The sequence below is a fragment of the Schistocerca nitens genome, chromosome 2, assembly GCF_023898315.1.
Source record: "Schistocerca nitens isolate TAMUIC-IGC-003100 chromosome 2, iqSchNite1.1, whole genome shotgun sequence".
In the NCBI taxonomy this organism is placed as follows: domain Eukaryota; kingdom Metazoa; phylum Arthropoda; class Insecta; order Orthoptera; family Acrididae; genus Schistocerca; species Schistocerca nitens.
The window spans coordinates 467,773,179-467,795,222 of NC_064615.1; the positions used below are offsets into that span (position 1 = coordinate 467,773,179).

Consider the following 22,044-nt stretch of genomic DNA (forward strand, 5'->3'; position numbering starts at 1 on the left):
ACAGCCCTCTGCTTCCTGTTATAAATACACAACTTAATGCATGCTAGAGAGTTATTATTTATTCTGTAACATTCTAAACTGTGCAGTGACAATATGTGACCAAAGACGGAATAACCAACTTTCACAGTGCGGACAACGGCAAGACATGCAGAAAAAGAGCCAGTGCAGTTCTGGGAGGTACCAGCAGAGATGTGGAGCATGATGACTCCAGTGCCATGGCCAGCTATGCTAGGTTTTTCGGTTGAGGAACCATGGTGCAAATAGCCCAATCAAGAAGGTCCCATTGATTCTTGATTGGGTTTAAATCCAGGGAGTTTGGTGGCCAAGGGAGTATAGTAAACTCATCTTGCTGCTCCTCGAAGCACACACATTGCATTGTCCTGCTGGTAGATGCCATCATGCTGAGGGAAAACAAACTACATGTAGGGGTGGATGTGGTCCCTAAGGATAAATGCATACTTGTATTGATCCATTGTGCCATCTAGAATTCCAAGATCACCCTGGGAATGCCATGGAAACATTCTCCAGACCATAACGTCCTCTTCTCCTGCCAGAACCCTTCTGACAATTGTTGCAGGATGTTTGCTTTCAGTCTGATGGAGCATAAAAGGTGACTCATCTGAAAAGGCCACCTGTCACCATTCAGTGGACATTCAGTTGCAGCACTATCGTGGAAATTCCAGACTTTGTTGCTGATGAACATTACTCAGCATTGGTTAATGAACCAGGTGCCTGCTGCAGAGGTCCATACACAGTGACGTTCTCTGAACTGTCATTGAGGAGGCACTGTTGATAGCCCCTTGGTTCATCTGGGCAGTCAGTTACTCAACAGTTGCACATCTATTTGCCAACACACATCTCCACTGCCCCTGTGATCTATAGTCCAAGGTCCACCACAATTGCCTCGGCACTGGGGTTTGGATAGAGTCATTTTGTGTACATTATATACTTTAACCAGTGTTGCACATGAACAGTTTATGAACTTAGCTGTTTTGGTAATGTTTCTAGCCTTGGTCCAACATTTTTTTCTCTCTCTTAGACTGTTTACAGTCAGGGTTGGTTCAACCCTCAATACCTGATACATGCAAGAAAATGGAGTCCTACAAGGATCAGTTTTAAGTATAATAAGTGGCGTAATAGACTCAGTGGGACACAAGCGCACCAACAGAATATTGTAGCTCCATATCATTGTGTACAGCAGAACACAAACTACAGACAGCTATACAGCAGGCATTAAAAAGGGCACAAAACCATGGACACTGTTTCTCACCTACCAATCTGCATCTTCAGCTATACCCTGCAAACCGATGTGAAGTGCATCATGTGCTTTTGTAGAATATGGTCTGCCCATCCTTATCCAGAACTATACCTAAAAACCCAACAACTGGAAGTAGTAGATCAGTACCATGTTTTAAGACTTTTTGATAATAAATGTACATGATTACCACCTACATGCCAACTCAGGACCTCCTTCACAAAGATACTCAGTACTTTCCATTTCCGATGGCTGCTCAAACCCGTATCCAGCCATCCTGATTTACGTTTTCCTTGATTTCCCTAAATTGCTTCAGATAAATGTCAGGATGGTTCCTTTGAAAGGGCACAGCCAACTTCCTTCCGTAATCTGATGGGACTGAAGACCTCACTGTGTGGTCCTCTGCCCCAACTAAACCAACCAGTCTCCATTTCCATGCTAATAGTTCTTGGGGTGTGGATTGAAAAGTTTCATTAATATTTTATAAAGCACTTATTTTATCCCATTTGTGGAAGCATTGTTTGTGGATCAGAAGCACTGTCCATCCTAGAAATATTAGACCCTCTCCACCACAATGGGTCCATTTGACAACTGGAGCTTTTTGAATGAGCCCACTTGATAGCATTCTTGCAGATGCAGGAGTACAACCACTGCAAATACAACGCCAACAAAATTTATTTAACTATACAATCACAATTAATCAAATGCCAAACAACCCCGAGGATCCTTTTTTTCTTACAACCCAACAATCCAGTTACTCATGAAGTGCCTTAGAGCAGAACAACCAACTCCAAAGTGAACTTCAGCTGCCTCAGATTACCCATATGCAATATTCTCAATCGCAAACACCTCCAAAGTATGTTCCCGAACCAGTAGCAAGGATGCACATAAGGTGTGACACAAAAAAGGATACAACTCCCAATTTTTATAACTGTGCACTTCATTTAGTCATCCATCAGTAACCACATTTTAATCTCCTTTATACATATGGCTCCAAAGATAATAGAAAAGTCTGCTATGCATATGTACATAACCTGAACCAGGAACAACATTCCTTACCAAAAAAATCCACTATTTATACTGCAGAGTTAATAGCCATACATCAAGCACTACAAAACATAATGTTTTTCCTATGACAGAATTTCATTTTAGTGACTCCTTGAGTGTGTTGCAAACAGTAGACAATAGCTGTATGCGAATTTAGACATTCTCTGCAAATCTCAATGAAATCGTCTCTGGTTATCAGTTGAATCAAGGCATCATTCTGCAGCAATGTTTCAACACGTTTCCTACTTGTCATCTGCAGGTGAAGTATTGGGTTCGTGTCCTGTCCAGTTCTTTATAGCCTCTGGACCTCATGCTCCTCTGCCTCATCTGCCTCATCTGCATCAGCAGCACCAATCGTGTGCCTCCAGAAGGTACGTGGTGGTGGGGGAGTCATGGCCAGTGGCGGTGGGGGCTCCCTGCGCTGGCAGTTGCTGGTGTCGCATCCTGGTGACGCATACCCATTCTGTCCGCTTTCTTCGCAGGTTTCGCATCGGAGTGTTCTTGTCATATTTTTATTATCACTGCATCCCATGCTGTGCTGAGTTGGTTACCGCTCTCTCAGTTGACAAGGTTATCATGGAGATAAGAGTTCATGATAACCTTGTCAACCAAGATAGTTGTATCCAACTTAGCACCACATGGGATGCAGTGATAACAAAAACACCACAAGAACACTCCAATGCAAATCTGGCAAAGGCAGTGGACAGAATGGACAGGCCTCAAAAGGATGCGACACTCGCACACGTCAGCACACAGGGAGTCACCACCACCACCACCACCACGTCATGACTTCTCCCCCACCACGCATGATGACACCCCTTCCGGAGGCATGCAGTTGGCACTGCCAACATAGACGAGGCACATGAGCCTGCAGTCCAGCGGCTATAACAAACTGGACAGGACACAAACCCTACATTTTGCCTGAAGATGACAAGTATGAAACTTTTTGAAATGTTACCACAGAATGATGCCTTGACTCAGCTGATAATGTGAGAAGACTTCATCAGTAGTCAAGTGCTATCCAAAACATCCATTGGTCTCTGTTATACATGACAAACTGTATGCTTTCAACAGTAAATTGATATCCATTGGATGTATGTGAATATTGAGTTACATTGGGATTCCAGGTAATGATCTGGTGGACACATTAGCCAGAGAAGTAGTGAGGATGGAAATACTCAAACTAGACTTAAGGGCACACATTAGTCACTGCAACCTGGTGAAACAGGAAGACAGATGGCAAGATAGTACACAATCCAATAAACTGTGGTCCATCAGACACATGACTAAGGTCTGGCAGATTTCACTACAGAGTTCAAGGAGACCATTGAAAAATGTGCATATACCCAAGATCGGGGATGTCAAACTCTTCCAATGAATGAATTTTACAAGAAGATTTAAAGACAGCACTGTCGTAAGTAGAGAGCAGAGCTTGGAGGATGGGCATCTCGCTGAAGATTGAGCCCCGCAGTGCCATCCATCCGCATATTTACATCTCAACAGCCACCCTAGTGAAAAATGCATTTCTCCCAAGGTGAGACCAGTTTGTTGATACTGTCACTGTAGGAGGTTTGACTTTCTCGACCGAACCATAACCTCACCCCTGCTTGCACCGCTTCACCATTTTCAAAGTGAAATCCTCAAAAGTGTTCATTAAGTGTTTGAAACACATAAAAATCTGATGAGGCCAAGTCAGGACTCTGTCGAGGATGATTCATGACAATGAAGCCAAGGTGACAGATTGTTGCAGATATTGCAGTGCTCATGTGTGGTCTGCCACTGTCATACTGAAGGAGAGCATGCTCCTTGTGAGGACAAAAACTTTGAATTCAAAACTGGATTACAGCGTGCTGTTTCTCACACACCGACATAGTTACATTACACATCTCCATGTTATACACTAAAACTTGGAGCCCTCTAGTGATAGAGAGCTGCAAATATGTAGACATGAAGAATCAAGATTTAGGATGTTAATAACATTTGTTCTATTTATAAAGCTTTAAAAATTTTCACTTAAAAATTCAGAGCATTACTTTTAAACACATTCTAGTACATTCATCCACTGTTTCATAATGAGAGCACTTAGTGACTTCCTAAAAACTTCAAGCATAATGGTACACGTTTCCCAAACTTTTTCTTGTCTGCATACTTACAGTCAAATATTTAAAAAATTAACTCATTTTTAAAGTAATCAGGTGTTTGAAGCTGTTGTATACATGGGAGTTAAGTTCTTTAAACAAACAGAGGTTTACTGGTTTTTCTTGAAAAAGATCATTTGGCTTTGTGGAGTCAAAGATTGAGTCTGTTATGACTGCTTTGCATTGTTAGAAAGTGCTTTGAAGTCCCACTCTTTTTTCCATTTCATTTTACTACAGTCCTAATCATCTTTCCTTTTTATTATAGCAATGAAAATAATCAATTTTATACAATATAATGTAGTTGGATAGGTAAAAAATCTACTTACCAAGCAGCAGCAGGAGACACACATGTAGAAAAGGTTTTACTTATGCAAGCTTTCAGAGCCAGTGGCTCCTTCTTCCATCAGAAGAGTTGAGGGGGAAAGAAAAGGGGTGAAGGGAAAGGAACTCCTGTCCAGTAAGTCTTCCCTGACCTGGAGTTCTGGGTGTCCTCTTCTGAATGCTAACTCTTTAACACTCTCCAGTTCCTTTCCTATCACTCCTCTTCTTTCCCCTTCAACCCTTCTGCCAGGAGGAGGAGCCACTGGCTCCAAAAGCTTGCATAAGTCAAACCTTTTTTTACATATGTGTTCTTCTGCCGCCACTTTGTGCGTAGATTTTTTATCGGTTTTGTTAAATTATATTTTCTTCTTCTTCTTCTTATTATTATTATTACTACTACTACTACTACTACTACTACTACTACTACTATTTTACGTTGTAGTTGTTTTTATTTTGTAGTCTTCTTTTACCTCATATTGTTGTCATTGATATGTTTTACTGCTTTTGTTCATCTCTGTTGTGCAGTATTCTGCATAAAGATAGCGGGTATGTAGTAATAAAAACAGCAGATAAGTTCAATGAAATATGATTATTTGATCAAAGGTTTGAGTAGGCTAATGTCCAACTTACTTCATCTGAATGATTACTCCAATGATTTTAATTTAGGGTGAAGTAACTGCATGAAAAAATCAGTATGTCTATCTGTGTGGTTAATGATATCAAAAGTAAAATTCACTTGTAACATGACAAGACTATAAAATTAAAAGTTGACTGAATGGAACTAATAATTACAAAAGCTAGCATAATTCTCTTTTTCTTCTCTGTGCATGTGTGAGTGTGCATATGTTCACGTGTCCTTGTAGTCATAAATGGAATTTCCCCTCTTGGAGGTAAATACTGCTCTGATTTCACCTCCTTGTAATTGCTTAGTTAATGAGTCAAATAAGTAAAGGGGAAAAGTTAGAATCCCTTTCAGAATATATCTTCTGTCTGCTTACTGTTTTGTGCAGTTATGCAAGGGCAGTGTAACATATTTATCAAAAGGTATGGATTTTTTGTCAGATAATCAGTGTGTGCTATATTTCAGGTGTTGCCAGAACTCACATCTACGGAATGGAAATTATTATCAGCCTGTGTTGAGAAGCAGTTCCAGATCTTAAAACCAGAATCAAATGCTGCCATTGAATCATTTCACATTTTTATGGATGTAATTGTTGTTATAACAGCTGTTATCAACAGGAAAAATGCAACAGAAAAATGTGCAACTTTCTTAGATTTCTCCCTGCAAAATCTTGGACTACTTATAATGGTTTGTATGACATCTACTTGTATATCTAAATCTATACTCTGCAAACCACTATGAAGTGCATGGCAGAGGGTATGTCGCACTGTACCGGTCATTAGCACTTTTTTTTTCCACTCAGGTATAGTGTGTGGGAAAAAAGATTGTTTAAATGCCTCAGTTTGTATTGTAATTAATGTAATGTTATCCTCATGATCCCTATGGGAGCGATCTGTTGGAGGTTCTAATATATTACTAGAGACATTATTTAAAACTGGTCCTTGAAACTTTCACCGGGTAGTTTCCATCTATCTTCAAGAGTGTGCCAATTCAATTCTTTCAACATCCCACTGACACTCTTCCATGGGTCAAATAAACTGTTACCATTCATGCTACTCTTCTCTATATACTTTCAATATCCTCTACCCATCCTATTTGGTACTTAGCAATATTTTAGGATGGGTTGGACCAGTTATTTTTAAGCAATCTCCTTCATAGAATGAATGCATTTCCCTAGTATTTTACCAATAACCTGAAGTGTGCTACCTGCTTTACCCATGACTGAGCCTGGATGATCTTTCCATGTCATGTATCTATTAAGTGTTTCATCCAAGTATTTGTATGAGTTTGTAGATTACAGCTGTGACTGACTAATGCTATTCATAGGATACTATGTTTCTCTATTTTGCGAAGTGCACAATTTTAGATTTGTGAACATTTAAAGCAAACTGGCAATCATTGCACCACTTTGAAATCTTCTCAAGGACTGGCTGAATATTTGTACAGCTTCGTTCAGACTGAAGTTCATTCTAGATAACCGCATCACCTGCAAAAGTCTGAGGGTACTTTTAACATTGTCCACAAGATCATTAATATACAACATGAACAGCAGGGGACTCAACTACTTCTATGGGCTACATCTGAAGTTACTTCTACACCTGGCAATGACTCTCCATCAAAAATAACATGCTACATCCTCCCTACCAAGAAATCCTAGTCCAGTCACTCATTTCATCCAATACCCCATATGACCGTACTTTTGATAATAAGAGTACGAGTGGTACAGAATGAAAGCTTTTTGGAAATCAAGAAATGCTGCGTTTACCTGATTGCCTTGATCCCTGCCTTTCAGGATGTCATTTGAGAAAAGGGCAACTTGCGTTTCATGTGATCTATGTTTTCGAAATTCATGCTACATGGCATGGAAGAGGGCATTCTATACGAGATACATCATTATGTTTGAGCTCAGAATATGTTCTAAGATTCTACAATAAATGAGTGGTAAAGATATTGGACAGTAGTTTTTTTGATCTCTTCTGCTACCCTTCTTGTAGACAAGAGTGACCTGTGCTTTCTTCCAACCTTTACCCTTAATTAGAGGTGATTTCCTTTCATTATTTTTATATGTGGGTGGTGCTACTACATTTTTAAGTCAATCATGAAATATTCCTGTAAGTCCTTATTTGGTACTTCGTTACAAATGTATATGAAAGATGGGCTCTTCAAGTTAGCAAACAATTTTAGTATAGTTCTAGAAATGCTATTGTAATAAGAAACATTGTTGGGACATCATATTTATAGAATGAGAGGACAGAGATATGTTGATATAAGTGAAGACTTACCAGAAAAAATTTCATTTTTACTTTCATTTGATCTATAGTAATATTTGAAAGCACTGATTGTCTGTTTGATTACATCTGGGCAACATCAACAATCTCTGTAGCAGCAGCAAATTGTTGGCATCCAAGACTAAGTTAGATAGGCTTGTAAATTTACCCTCCCACGCATCACCATTAAAATTCTGTTTGAGTCTTCATTAGTTTCAAAAAACTTCGAGAGGCTTAAGATATACAAAAGAAAAACTTTTACTTATCTTCATTTTCTCCTCTTGTTGTTGGCTCCACTTATTGTGTCTAGGGGTACATTTTTGCAGCTGAAATTTTGATTTAACATTGCGGGTTTCTGATGACTAAATAACTGATGAAGATTTGCCTGTATATTTCTTGAATTTTATTCTTTGCCACGATATTACATTCTGCTGTACTCACAATATTCCAAAGAGTTTACAAAGCAAAAAAGTGTACAAACTTTCTTGTTAAAAGAAGAATCATCACTAAGATATAACATTATTTTATAAATGAATCCAGAAATAAATTTAATAATTAGTGTTATATTGTGGAATTAATAATATGAATTTTAAGTATGCCAGAAATTTCATAGTTTCGAATATTTTTAAAACAAGAATAATTTCAACCATTGGTAAATATCAATTGTAACAAATTAATTTCTTTTCATACATTTTAGCCTGAAATATAATACTTCGTATTCAAAATCATATGAAATTCATTCAGTTAAACAGCTGATATATATATATATATGAATATAACAGAGGGAAACATTCCACGTGGAAAAAATATATCTAAAAAGAAAGAAAGATGATGAGACTTACCAAACAAAAGCGCTGGCAGGTCGATAGACACACAAACAAACAAACACAAATATACACACAAAATTCAAGCTTTCGCAACAAACTGTTGCCTCATCAGGAAAGAGGGAAGGAGAGGGAAAGACGAAAGGATGTGGGTTTTAAGGGAGAGGGTAAGGAGTCATTCCAATCCCGGGAGCGGAAAGACTTACCTTAGGGGGAAAAAAGGACAGGTATACACTCGCACACACACACATATCCATCCACACATACAGACACAAGCAGACATATTTAAAGACAAAGAGTTAGGGCAGAGATGTCAGTCGAGGTGGAAGAGTAGAGGCAAAGAAGTTGTTGAGAGACAGGTGAGGTATGAGTGGCGGCAACTTGAAATTAGCGGAGATTGAGGCCTGGCGGATAACGAGAAGAGAGGATATACTGAAGGGCAAGTTCCCATCTCCGGAGTTCGGATAGGTTGGTGTTGGTGGGAAGTATCCAGATAACCCGGACGGTGTAACACTGTGCCAAGATGTGCTGGCTGTGCACCAAGGCATGTTTAGCCACAGGGTGATCCTCATTACCAACAAACACTGTCTGCCTGTGTCCATTCATGCGAATGGACAGTTTGTTGCTGGTCATTCCCACATAGAATGCATCACAGTGTAGGCAGGTCAGTTGGTAAATCACGTGGGTGCTTTCACACGTGGCTCTGCCTTTGATCGTGTACACCTTCCGGGTTACAGGACTGGAGTAGGTGGTGGTGGGAGGGTGCATGGGACAGGTTTTGCACCGGGGGCGGTTACAAGGATAGGAGCCAGAGGGTAGGGAAGGTGGTTTGGGGATTTCATAGGGATGAACTAACAGGTTACGAAGGTTAGGTGGACGGCGGAAAGACACTCTTGGCGGAGTGGGGAGGATTTCATGAAGGATGGATCTCATTTCAGGGCAGGATTTGAGGAAGTCGTATCCCTGCTGGAGAGCCACATTCAGAGTCTGGTCCAGTCCCGGAAAGTATCCTGTCACAAGTGGGGCACTTTTGTGGTTCTTCTGTGGGGGATTCTGGGTTTGAGGGGATGAGGAAGTGGCTCTGGTTATTTGCTTCTGTACCAGGCCGGGAGGGTAGTTGCGGGATGAGAAAGCTGTTGTCAGGTTGTTGGTGTAATGTTTCAGGGATTCCGGACTGGAGCAGATTCGTTTGCCACGAAGACCTAGGCTGTAGGGAAGGGACCGTTTGATGTGGAATGGGTGGCAGCTGTCATAATGGAGGTACTGTTGCTTGTTGGTGGGTTTGATGTGGACGGACGTGTGAAGTTGGCCATTGGACAGGTGGAGGTCAACATCAAGGAAAGTGGCATGGGATTTGGAGTAGGACCAGGTGAATCTGATGGAACCAAAGGAGTTGAGGTTGGAGAGGAAATTCTGGAGTTCTTCTTCACTGTGAGTCCAGATCATGAAGATGTCATCAATAAATCTGTACCAAACTTTGGGTTGGCAGACCTGGGTAACCAAGAAGGCTTCCTCTAAGCGACCCATGAATAGGTTGGCGTACGAGGGGGCCATCCTGGTACCCATGGCTGTTCCCTTTAATTGTTGGTATGTCTGGCCTTCAAAAGTGAAGAAGTTGTGGGTCAGGATGAAGCTGGTTAAGGTAATGAGGAAAGAGGTTTTAGGTAGGGTGGCAGGTGATCGGCGTGAAAGGAAATGCTCCATCGCAGCGAGGCCCTGGACGTGCGGAATATTTGTGTATAAGGAAGTGGCATCAATGGTTACAAGGATGGTTTCCGGGGGTAACAGATTGGGTAAGGATTCCAGGCGTTCAAGGAAGTGGTTGGTGTCTTTGATGAAGGATGGGAGACTGCATGTAATGGGTTGAAGGTGTTGATCTACGTAGGCAGAGATACGTTCTGTGGGGGCTTGGTAACCAGCTACAATGGGGCGGCCGGGATGATTGGGTTTGTGGATTTTAGGAAGAAGGTAGAAGGTTGGGGTGCGGGGTGTCGGTGGGGTCAGGAGGTTGATGGAGTCAGGTGAAAGGTTTTGCAGGGGGCCTAAGGTTCTGAGGATTCCTTGAAGCTCCGCCTGGACATCGGGAATGGGGTTACCTTGGCAAACTTTGTATGTGGTGTTGTCTGAAAGCTGACGCAGTCCCTCAGCCACATACTCCCGACGATCAAGTACCACGGTCGTGGAACCCTTGTCCGCCGGAAGAATGACGATGGATCGGTCAGCCTTCAGATCACGGATAGCCTGGGCTTCAGCAGTGGTGATGTTGGGTGTAGGATTAAGGTTTTTTAAGAAGGATTGAGATGCAAGGCTGGAAGTCAGAAATTCCTGGAAGGTTTGGAGAGGGTGATTTTGAGGAAGAGGAGGTGGGTCCCGCTGTGACGGAGGACGGAACTGTTCCAGGCAGGGTTCAATTTGGATGGTGTCTTGGGGAGTTGGATCATTAGGAGTAGGATTAGGATCATTTTTCTTCGTGGCAAAGTGATATTTCCAGCAGAGAGTACGGGTGTAGGACAGTAAATCTTTGACGAGGGCTGTTTGGTTGAATCTGGGAGTGGGGCTGAAGGTGAGGCCTTTGGATAGGACAGAGGTTTCGGATTGGGAGAGAGGTTTGGAGGAAAGGTTAACTACTGAATTAGGGTGTTGTGGTTCCAGATTGTGTTGAAAGGAATTTGGAGTTTTTGGAGGGAGTGGAGCTGGAAGTGGGAGATTGAGTAGATGGGAGAGACTGGGTTTGTGTGCAATGAGAGGTGGTTGAGGTTTGCTGGAAAGGTTGTGAAGGGTGAGTGAGTTGCCTTTCCGGAGGTGGGAAACCAGGAGATTGGATAGTTTTTTGAGGTGGAGGATGGCATGCTGTTCTAATTTACGGTTGGCCTGTAGGAGGATGCTCTGAACAGCCGGTGTGGATGTGGGAGAGGAAAGATTAAGGACTTTTATTAAGGATAGGAGTTGACGGGTGTGTTCATTGGCTGAGTTGATGTGTAGGTGAAGGATTAGGTGGGTGAGGGCAATGGATTGTTCAGTTTGGAACTGGTATAGGGACTGATGGAAGGAAGGGTTGCAGCCAGAGATGGGAACTTTAAGTGTGAGGCCTTTGGGGGTAATGCCAAATGTCAGACAAGCCTGAGAAAATAGAATATGGGAGCGTAATCTGGCTAGGGCGAAGGCATGTCTGCGGAGGGAATGTAAATAAAACTTAATGGGGTCGTTGTGGGGGTGTTGTGCGGGTGACATGGTACTAGAAGGTCGAAAGTGTAACGTGAGGCTGAAATGAAAATGAATGTAAAAATATGTGGGGAGAGATAAAGGTGCAGTAGAAAGCAAATGTAGATCTGGTGTGAAAAGAGGCGAAAAGGGGTTGGTTGGAGCTGGGTTATGTTGATCCTGTGGTGAAATAGTGTAGGTAGAAAACGATGTGAATAAAGGTTAGGTGGCCAAAACACGTTAAAGGGTGGAGAAATTCGGGAAAATTTCGAGAAAACTACGTGAGGATGTATTAAAAGTAGTGGTATGGTGGTGGCAGATTATGGAAATGAGGCTAACAATTGTCTGGTGGAGAAATAATAACGTTAAAACCTGTGGGAAGCGGCTAAAAATGATCGGTGACGTGAAAAAACGGAAATCGAAATAAAGCAAAAGTTATTAAAACTAGCCGAAAAGGTTGTTTAATAGCTGAAAGGAACTGTTTGTGAACTAGAAACGGTGGATTTTATAGCAGTAGCGGAAGAAAAAATTTTTTGTTATGGTTTGGAAGTGGGTTACGTATTATTACGTATTGTTGAGTATATATCGGCGGGATAAAATTGTATAGTGGATTACGGTAAAAAGGAGAAGGTGAATACAAAGGGAAACTACTGGCAAAAACAGAAGGAGGAAATAAGACGACAGAAAAGACTTCGAAATGTAACAGTGACAATAACAAACGTCATTGTTGGGTTCAAATTAATGATATGAATATAACAGAGGGAAACATTCCACGTGGAAAAAATATATCTAAAAAGAAAGAAAGATGATGAGACTTACCAAACAAAAGCGCTGGCAGGTCGATAGACACACAAACAAACAAACACAAATATACACACAAAATTCAAGCTTTCGCAACAAACTGTTGCCTCATCAGGAAAGAGGGAAGGAGAGGGAAAGACGAAAGGATGTGGGTTTTAAGGGAGAGGGTAAGGAGTCATTCCAATCCCGGGAGCGGAAAGACTTACCTTAGGGGGAAAAAAGGACAGGTATACACTCGCACACACACACATATCCATCCACACATACAGACACAAGCAGACATATTTAAAGACAAAGAGTTAGGGCAGAGATGTCAGTCGAGGTGGAAGAGTAGAGGCAAAGAAGTTGTTGAGAGACAGGTGAGGTATGAGTGGCGGCAACTTGAAATTAGCAGAGATTGAGGCCTGGCGGATAACGAGAAGAGAGGATATACTGAAGGGCAAGTTCCCATCTCCGGAGTTCGGATAGGTTGGTGTTGGTGGGAAGTATCCAGATAACCCGGACGGTGTAACACTGTGCCAAGATGTGCTGGCTGTGCACCAAGGCATGTTTAGCCACAGGGTGATCCTCATTACCAACAAACACTGTCTGCCTGTGTCCATTCATGCGAATGGACAGTTTGTTGCTGGTCATTCCCACATAGAATGCATCACAGTGTAGGCAGGTCAGTTGGTAAATCACGTGGGTGATCAACACCTTCAACCCATTACATGCAGTCTCCCATCCTTCATCAAAGACACCAACCACTTCCTTGAACGCCTGGAATCCTTACCCAATCTGTTACCCCCGGAAACCATCCTTGTAACCATTGATGCCACTTCCTTATACACAAATATTCCGCACGTCCAGGGCCTCGCTGCGATGGAGCATTTCCTTTCACGCCGATCACCTGCCACCCTACCTAAAACCTCTTTCCTCATTACCTTAACCAGCTTCATCCTGACCCACAACTTCTTCACTTTTGAAGGCCAGACATACCAACAATTAAAGGGAACAGCCATGGGTACCAGGATGGCCCCCTCGTACGCCAACCTATTCATGGGTCGCTTAGAGGAAGCCTTCTTGGTTACCCAGTTCTGCCAACCCAAAGTTTGGTACAGATTTATTGATGACATCTTCATGATCTGGACTCACAGTGAAGAAGAACTCCAGAATTTCCTCTCCAACCTCAACTCCTTTGGTTCCATCAGATTCACCTGGTCCTACTCCAAATCCCATGCCACTTTCCTTGACGTTGACCTCCACCTGTCCAATGGCCAACTTCACACGTCCGTCCACATCAAACCCACCAACAAGCAACAGTACCTCCATTATGACAGCTGCCACCCATTCCACATCAAACGGTCCCTTCCCTACAGCCTAGGTCTTCGTGGCAAACGAATCTGCTCCAGTCCGGAATCCCTGAAACATTACACCAACAACCTGACAACAGCTTTCTCATCCCGCAACTACCCTCCCGGCCTGGTACAGAAGCAAATAACCAGAGCCACTTCCTCATCCCCTCAAACCCAGAATCCCCCACAGAAGAACCACAAAAGTGCCCCACTTGTGACAGGATACTTTCCGGGACTGGACCAGACTCTGAATGTGGCTCTCCAGCAGGGATACGACTTCCTCAAATCCTGCCCTGAAATGAGATCCATCCTTCATGAAATCCTCCCCACTCCGCCAAGAGTGTCTTTCCGCCGTCCACCTAACCTTCGTAACCTGTTAGTTCATCCCTATGAAATCCCCAAACCACCTTCCCTACCCTCTGGCTCCTATCCTTGTAACCGCCCCCGGTGCAAAACCTGTCCCATGCACCCTCCCACCACCACCTACTCCAGTCCTGTAACCCGGAAGGTGTACACGATCAAAGGCAGAGCCACGTGTGAAAGCACCCACGTGATTTACCAACTGACCTGCCTACACTGTGATGCATTCTATGTGGGAATGACCAGCAACAAACTGTCCATTCGCATGAATGGACACAGGCAGACAGTGTTTGTTGGTAATGAGGATCACCCTGTGGCTAAACATGCCTTGGTGCACAGCCAGCACATCTTGGCACAGTGTTACACCGTCCGGGTTATCTGGATACTTCCCACCAACACCAACCTATCCGAACTCCGGAGATGGGAACTTGCCCTTCAGTATATCCTCTCTTCTCGTTATCCGCCAGGCCTCAATCTCCGCTAATTTCAAGTTGCCGCCACTCATACCTCACCTGTCTCTCAACAACTTCTTTGCCTCTACTCTTCCACCTCGACTGACATCTCTGCCCTAACTCTTTGTCTTTAAATATGTCTGCTTGTGTCTGTATGTGTGGATGGATATGTGTGTGTGTGCGAGTGTATACCTGTCCTTTTTTCCCCCTAAGGTAAGTCTTTCCGCTCCCGGGATTGGAATGACTCCTTACCCTCTCCCTTAAAACCCACATCCTTTCGTCTTTCCCTCTCCTTCCCTCTTTCCTGATGAGGCAACAGTTTGTTGCGAAAGCTTGAATTTTGTGTGTATATTTGTGTTTGTTTGTTTGTGTGTCTATCGACCTGCCAGCGCTTTTGTTTGGTAAGTCTCATCATCTTTCTTTCTTTTTAGATATATTTTTTCCACGTGGAATGTTTCCCTCTGTTATATTCATATCATTAATTTGAACCCAACAATGACGTTTGTTATTGTCACTGTTACATTTCGAAGCCTTTTCTGTCGTCTTATTTCCTCCTTCTGTTTTTGCCAGTAGTTTCCCTTTGTATTCACCTTCTCCTTTTTACCATAATCCACTATACAATTTTATCCCGCCGATATATACTCAACAATACGTAATAATACGTAACCCACTTCCAAACCATAACAAAAAATTTTTTCTTCCGCTACTGCTATAAAATCCACCGTTTCTAGTTCACAAACAGTTCCTTTCAGCTATTAAACAACCTTTTCGGCTAGTTTTAATAACTTTTGCTTTATTTCGATTTCCGTTTTTTCACGTCACCGATCATTTTTAGCCGCTTCCCACAGGTTTTAACGTTATTATTTCTCCACCAGACAATTGTTAGCCTCATTTCCATAATCTGCCACCACCATACCACTACTTTTAATACATCCTCACGTAGTTTTCTCGAAATTTTCCCGAATTTCTCCACCCTTTAACGTGTTTTGGCCACCTAACCTTTATTCACATCGTTTTCTACCTACACTATTTCACCACAGGATCAACATAACCCAGCTCCAACCAACCCCTTTTCGCCTCTTTTCACACCAGATCTACATTTGCTTTCTACTGCACCTTTATCTCTCCCCACATATTTTTACATTCATTTTCATTTCAGCCTCACGTTACACTTTCGACCTTCTAGTACCATGTCACCCGCACAACACCCCCACAACGACCCCATTAAGTTTTATTTACATTCCCTCCGCAGACATGCCTTCGCCCTAGCCAGATTACGCTCCCATATTCTATTTTCTCAGGCTTGTCTGACATTTGGCATTACCCCCAAAGGCCTCACACTTAAAGTTCCCATCTCTGGCTGCAACCCTTCCTTCCATCAGTCCCTATACCAGTTCCAAACTGAACAATCCATTGCCCTCACCCACCTAATCCTTCACCTACACATCAACTCAGCCAATGAACACACCCGTCAACTCCTATCCTTAATAAAAGTCCTTAATCTTTCCTCTCCCACATCCACACCGGCTGTTCAGAGCATCCTCCTACAGGCCAACCGTAAATTAGAACAGCATGCCATCCTCCACCTCAAAAAACTATCCAATCTCCTGGTTTCCCACCTCCGGAAAGGCAACTCACTCACCCTTCACAACCTTTCCAGCAAACCTCAACCACCTCTCATTGCACACAAACCCAGTCTCTCCCATCTACTCAATCTCCCACTTCCAGCTCCACTCCCTCCAAAAACTCCAAATTCCTTTCAACACAATCTGGAACCACAACACCCTAATTCAGTAGTTAACCTTTCCTCCAAACCTCTCTCCCAATCCGAAACCTCTGTCCTATCCAAAGGCCTCACCTTCAGCCCCACTCCCAGATTCAACCAAACAGCCCTCGTCAAAGATTTACTGTCCTACACCCGTACTCTCTGCTGGAAATATCACTTTGCCACGAAGAAAAATGATCCTAATCCTACTCCTAATGATCCAACTCCCCAAGACACCATCCAAATTGAACCCTGCCTGGAACAGTTCCGTCCTCCGTCACAGCGGGACCCACCTCCTCTTCCTCAAAATCACCCTCTCCAAACCTTCCAGGAATTTCTGACTTCCAGCCTTGCATCTCAATCCTTCTTAAAAAACCTTAATCCTACACCCAACATCACCACTGCTGAAGCCCAGGCTATCCGTGATCTGAAGGCTGACCGATCCATCGTCATTCTTCCGGCGGACAAGGGTTCCACGACCGTGGTACTTGATCGTCGGGAGTATGTGGCTGAGGGACTGCGTCAGCTTTCAGACAACACCACATACAAAGTTTGCCAAGGTAACCCCATTCCCGATGTCCAGGCGGAGCTTCAAGGAATCCTCAGAACCTTAGGCCCCCTGCAAAACCTTTCACCTGACTCCATCAACCTCCTGACCCCACCGACACCCCGCACCCCAACCTTCTACCTTCTTCCTAAAATCCACAAACCCAATCATCCCGGCCGCCCCATTGTAGCTGGTTACCAAGCCCCCACAGAACGTATCTCTGCCTACGTAGATCAACACCTTCAACCCATTACATGCAGTCTCCCATCCTTCATCAAAGACACCAACCACTTCCTTGAACGCCTGGAATCCTTACCCAATCTGTTACCCCCGGAAACCATCCTTGTAACCATTGATGCCACTTCCTTATACACAAATATTCCGCACGTCCAGGGCCTCGCTGCGATGGAGCATTTCCTTTCACGCCGATCACCTGCCACCCTACCTAAAACCTCTTTCCTCATTACCTTAACCAGCTTCATCCTGACCCACAACTTCTTCACTTTTGAAGGCCAGACATACCAACAATTAAAGGGAACAGCCATGGGTACCAGGATGGCCCCCTCGTACGCCAACCTATTCATGGGTCGCTTAGAGGAAGCCTTCTTGGTTACCCAGTTCTGCCAACCCAAAGTTTGGTACAGATTTATTGATGACATCTTCATGATCTGGACTCACAGTGAAGAAGAACTCCAGAATTTCCTCTCCAACCTCAACTCCTTTGGTTCCATCAGATTCACCTGGTCCTACTCCAAATCCCATGCCACTTTCCTTGACGTTGACCTCCACCTGTCCAATGGCCAACTTCACACGTCCGTCCACATCAAACCCACCAACAAGCAACAGTACCTCCATTATGACAGCTGCCACCCATTCCACATCAAACGGTCCCTTCCCTACAGCCTAGGTCTTCGTGGCAAACGAATCTGCTCCAGTCCGGAATCCCTGAAACATTACACCAACAACCTGACAACAGCTTTCTCATCCCGCAACTACCCTCCCGGCCTGGTACAGAAGCAAATAACCAGAGCCACTTCCTCATCCCCTCAAACCCAGAATCCCCCACAGAAGAACCACAAAAGTGCCCCACTTGTGACAGGATACTTTCCGGGACTGGACCAGACTCTGAATGTGGCTCTCCAGCAGGGATACGACTTCCTCAAATCCTGCCCTGAAATGAGATCCATCCTTCATGAAATCCTCCCCACTCCGCCAAGAGTGTCTTTCCGCCGTCCACCTAACCTTCGTAACCTGTTAGTTCATCCCTATGAAATCCCCAAACCACCTTCCCTACCCTCTGGCTCCTATCCTTGTAACCGCCCCCGGTGCAAAACCTGTCCCATGCACCCTCCCACCACCACCTACTCCAGTCCTGTAACCCGGAAGGTGTACACGATCAAAGGCAGAGCCACGTGTGAAAGCACCCACGTGATTTACCAACTGACCTGCCTACACTGTGATGCATTCTATGTGGGAATGACCAGCAACAAACTGTCCATTCGCATGAATGGACACAGGCAGACAGTGTTTGTTGGTAATGAGGATCACCCTGTGGCTAAACATGCCTTGGTGCACAGCCAGCACATCTTGGCACAGTGTTACACCGTCCGGGTTATCTGGATACTTCCCACCAACACCAACCTATCCGAACTCCGGAGATGGGAACTTGCCCTTCAGTATATCCTCTCTTCTCGTTATCCGCCAGGCCTCAATCTCCGCTAATTTCAAGTTGCCGCCACTCATACCTCACCTGTCTCTCAACAACTTCTTTGCCTCTACTCTTCCACCTCGACTGACATCTCTGCCCTAACTCTTTGTCTTTAAATAATGTCTGCTTGTGTCTGTATGTGTGGATGGATATGTGTGTGTGTGCGAGTGTATACCTGTCCTTTTTTCCCCCTAAGGTAAGTCTTTCCGCTCCCGGGATTGGAATGACTCCTTACCCTCTCCCTTAAAACCCACATCCTTTCGTCTTTCCCTCTCCTTCCCTCTTTCCTGATGAGGCAACAGTTTGTTGCGAAAGCTTGAATTTTGTGTGTATATTTGTGTTTGTTTGTTTGTGTGTCTATCGACCTGCCAGCGCTTTTGTTTGGTAAGTCTCATCATCTTTCTTTCTTTTTATATATATATATATATATATATATATATATATATATATATATATATGATATCGGTTATTTCTGTAAAAAAAAGTGTGCTGTTAGAGGAGGATGTCCCATTACAGGCTTTTAACTTCTTTATTTTTGTATATCTTTACACTTTATATGAGAAAAATAACATAATTTCTTACTGCCCAAAATGCTCAACTCGTCATGGAAAAATGGGACATATTACAAATTGAACACACATCGTGCAAGGAAACTTTGTAAAAATCCCTATACTTCTACTTGGTAGTCATTCTCAGTCAAAATTTTAGAAATTAAATCCATTATGTCTCTGTTTTATGGTATGATGTAGAAGCCTTTTACTGCCAGAGCACCTGATTTTAGATGAGAAACATTATTTTATCGTCCCAAAATTGCAACTATTTATTTCTGTTACTCTCAAACAAAATTTTATGAATTACATCTATTGTAAATGATACCTCCTCATTTATTTTCTTAGCTAATTGTATGACCATAAAGCTCTGAGGTTTTCATTTAAGTAATTTCATCATAAATATGTGACTTTTTCATAAGACTCTTTCTTCATTTTGCAAAGAAAATGGTGAGACTAAATTTTGTTCAAGTGCTATTTATTTTGGCTTAAAACAGAAGAGCTGTAAATTATAAAGGAAAAGCATGTGTCATCAGTCAATGTCTTGGTTTTTTAGTAAACAGCATGATACATTTTGAGCCCTGAAAGCCCACTGTCAGGTGCTTAACATAGTACCTCATCATTACTTTTATCTGTTAGTTCACTCTGGCCCTATTGCAAAAATGTAGTTTAGTTTTATTATGAAACAATCATGACTAAAATAAACATTTGTGAAAACAATACTTAGTTGCTTTTATTATCAGTTGTACAGACCTTCCGTAAATTTCACTTATACTGTAAAAGCAAAAGTTTTGTATCTACACTTTTTTTTTTGTATATTCACATTGTGATTATCGACATGTGCTACAAAAATATAAACATACGAAAAACTACGTACAAAGATCCGATTGCTCAGGTTGTCTCACCGCGATTATTAATGGTGTGCTTCAGAGTGTTCAGCAGAGTAGTTGTTTCTGTTTCATGCACAATATTTCAACAATCAACCCAGACTCCTTCAAGTGCAACATCACACTCAACTGCCTCCCGCCCCCCTCTCTTCCACTTCTACCTTTGCCCTCCTCTCTCCTAACACCCACCCACCACACCACCTCACACACACCAAATAAATTGTAATGATATGTGAGCCACATACGTCAAAAAATACAAAATTATCATTATATTAAAAGAATTTTTCAATGCTTAATCTGTGTTTGTATTCAAGCACCAACATCACTTGCTTTTGTTCAGATTGTGACAGTTAGGAGTGCAAGAAGCAGGAGTTGACTTGTAAGACAGATTCTTGAGTATTATTCTGTAGTCTGAGACCCACATGAAGGTGATGTTAAGAGAAGAGATCCAATGATGAGTTTCTTTATCTTCCAGTGAAGCTGGCAACAGATTGAACAATACACCAAAATGCCACAATGAGACAATGTAATTATTTGAATGTGGACATGAGAAGATGTCATCGACAGTTCACCAATAACACCTCAGTTGCCTTGTTGAGAGGGTAGAGTGGAGACACACACACACACACACACACACACACACACACACACACACACACACACACACACACACACACATGAGAGAGAGAGTTTTTTTCTTTTTTCATATTATCTTATCAGAGGGAGAATGATGATGACAGTATATCTGTAAGTGTATCTTTAGCTGTGTATACATATAACTTTATCTCAATTAATCTATTATCTCTGTTAATAAGAACAAACACTAATTACACATTCTCTTTCACAGGAAAACATTTGTCAAGCCCTAGTATCAGAAAATGTACAGTCATCTCTGCAAATCTTCCAGAAAGTGCTTTATCTCTTTAATTGCCTTCCACAATCTGTGAAGCATACATCATGCTCAATATGGGTCAACGTTTGTGCATCTCTAATGGGAAGCATTGTGGATGGCAGAGAGACTGCAGAAAAATTACTTACGGAAAAAAATATAGCAGTCTGTCTATCCGTTGTTCCAACTGAGGACCTCAGACAACCTCTTGCAAAAAAGTTACTGGACATTATGCGCTCTGACGTCAACTAATATTATAACTGCTGCTTGTGTTTGTGTAACGGTTGCCTGCACCGTTATTTTAAAAAGGCTGTGAAATATATATGCATAATAACCTTTATGCATTATTGATATTTATATTGAAACTATTTATTATTGTAGTTTAGAGTAGTAATTCAGTAGAAAATGTAAAGCCAAAAAATACATAATGAATTTAATAATATAGTGAAATCAAATGGATATACATTGTTTTATTAGTTCTTGTTATATTTTTCAATTTTGTTCTTAGATTTTCCCAAATTTTTTGATGAGGAAATGAACACCTCTCTCTCTCTCTCTCTCTCTCTCTCTCTGAAATATGTCACATCTACTGTCTACTTTTATTTTTTTCTGAGAACTCAAATTCCCAGTGCAACTAAAACATATTACTAATTATTCTATTGCATATGATGTACCTAGTGAAATTAATGCACAGTATATTTTTGTCATCATTTTTGGATTTCTATCCAGAAGTTGTAAAAGGTGTTCACAATCTTGCACACTTAAATGAAAGAAAAAGTTCCGAACAGGATATAAACATTGACTTTAATAAATATCATTATGGTTGTCAATTTTTACACCAACTCCATGTATTCCAGCATCCTCCATGCCCAAGGTCTTCCCACCATTCAGTTCTACTTCTCCCAAAATTCAGCTGACTGCAAACTCACTGTATCATTCTGTACACACATGACCAACTATATCCCTGCTCCCTGCTACTTAGAGATAACACGAGCAAATTCATGGTGCAGGGATGGGCACCCACACATGCCCTCATATGCCAAGGTGTTTATGGGTCATTCATTTGCCTGCTCAGGTT

At 42.4% G+C, this 22,044-nt stretch overlaps 1 protein-coding gene across 1 annotated transcript in view; it reads left to right on the forward strand.

Moving 5' to 3' along the window:
- Positions 1-21,425, forward strand: part of LOC126236379 (uncharacterized) — a 113,333-nt gene extending 91,908 nt beyond the window's left edge. Inside the window, exons 7-8 of the mRNA XM_049945636.1 lie at positions 5,849-6,070; positions 20,925-21,425. Of these exons, the coding sequence (XP_049801593.1) occupies positions 5,849-6,070; positions 20,925-21,218 (516 nt within the window). The 3' untranslated portion in view covers positions 21,219-21,425. The remainder of the gene's footprint in view (positions 1-5,848; positions 6,071-20,924) is intronic.
- Positions 21,426-22,044: the final 619 nt, after the last annotated feature.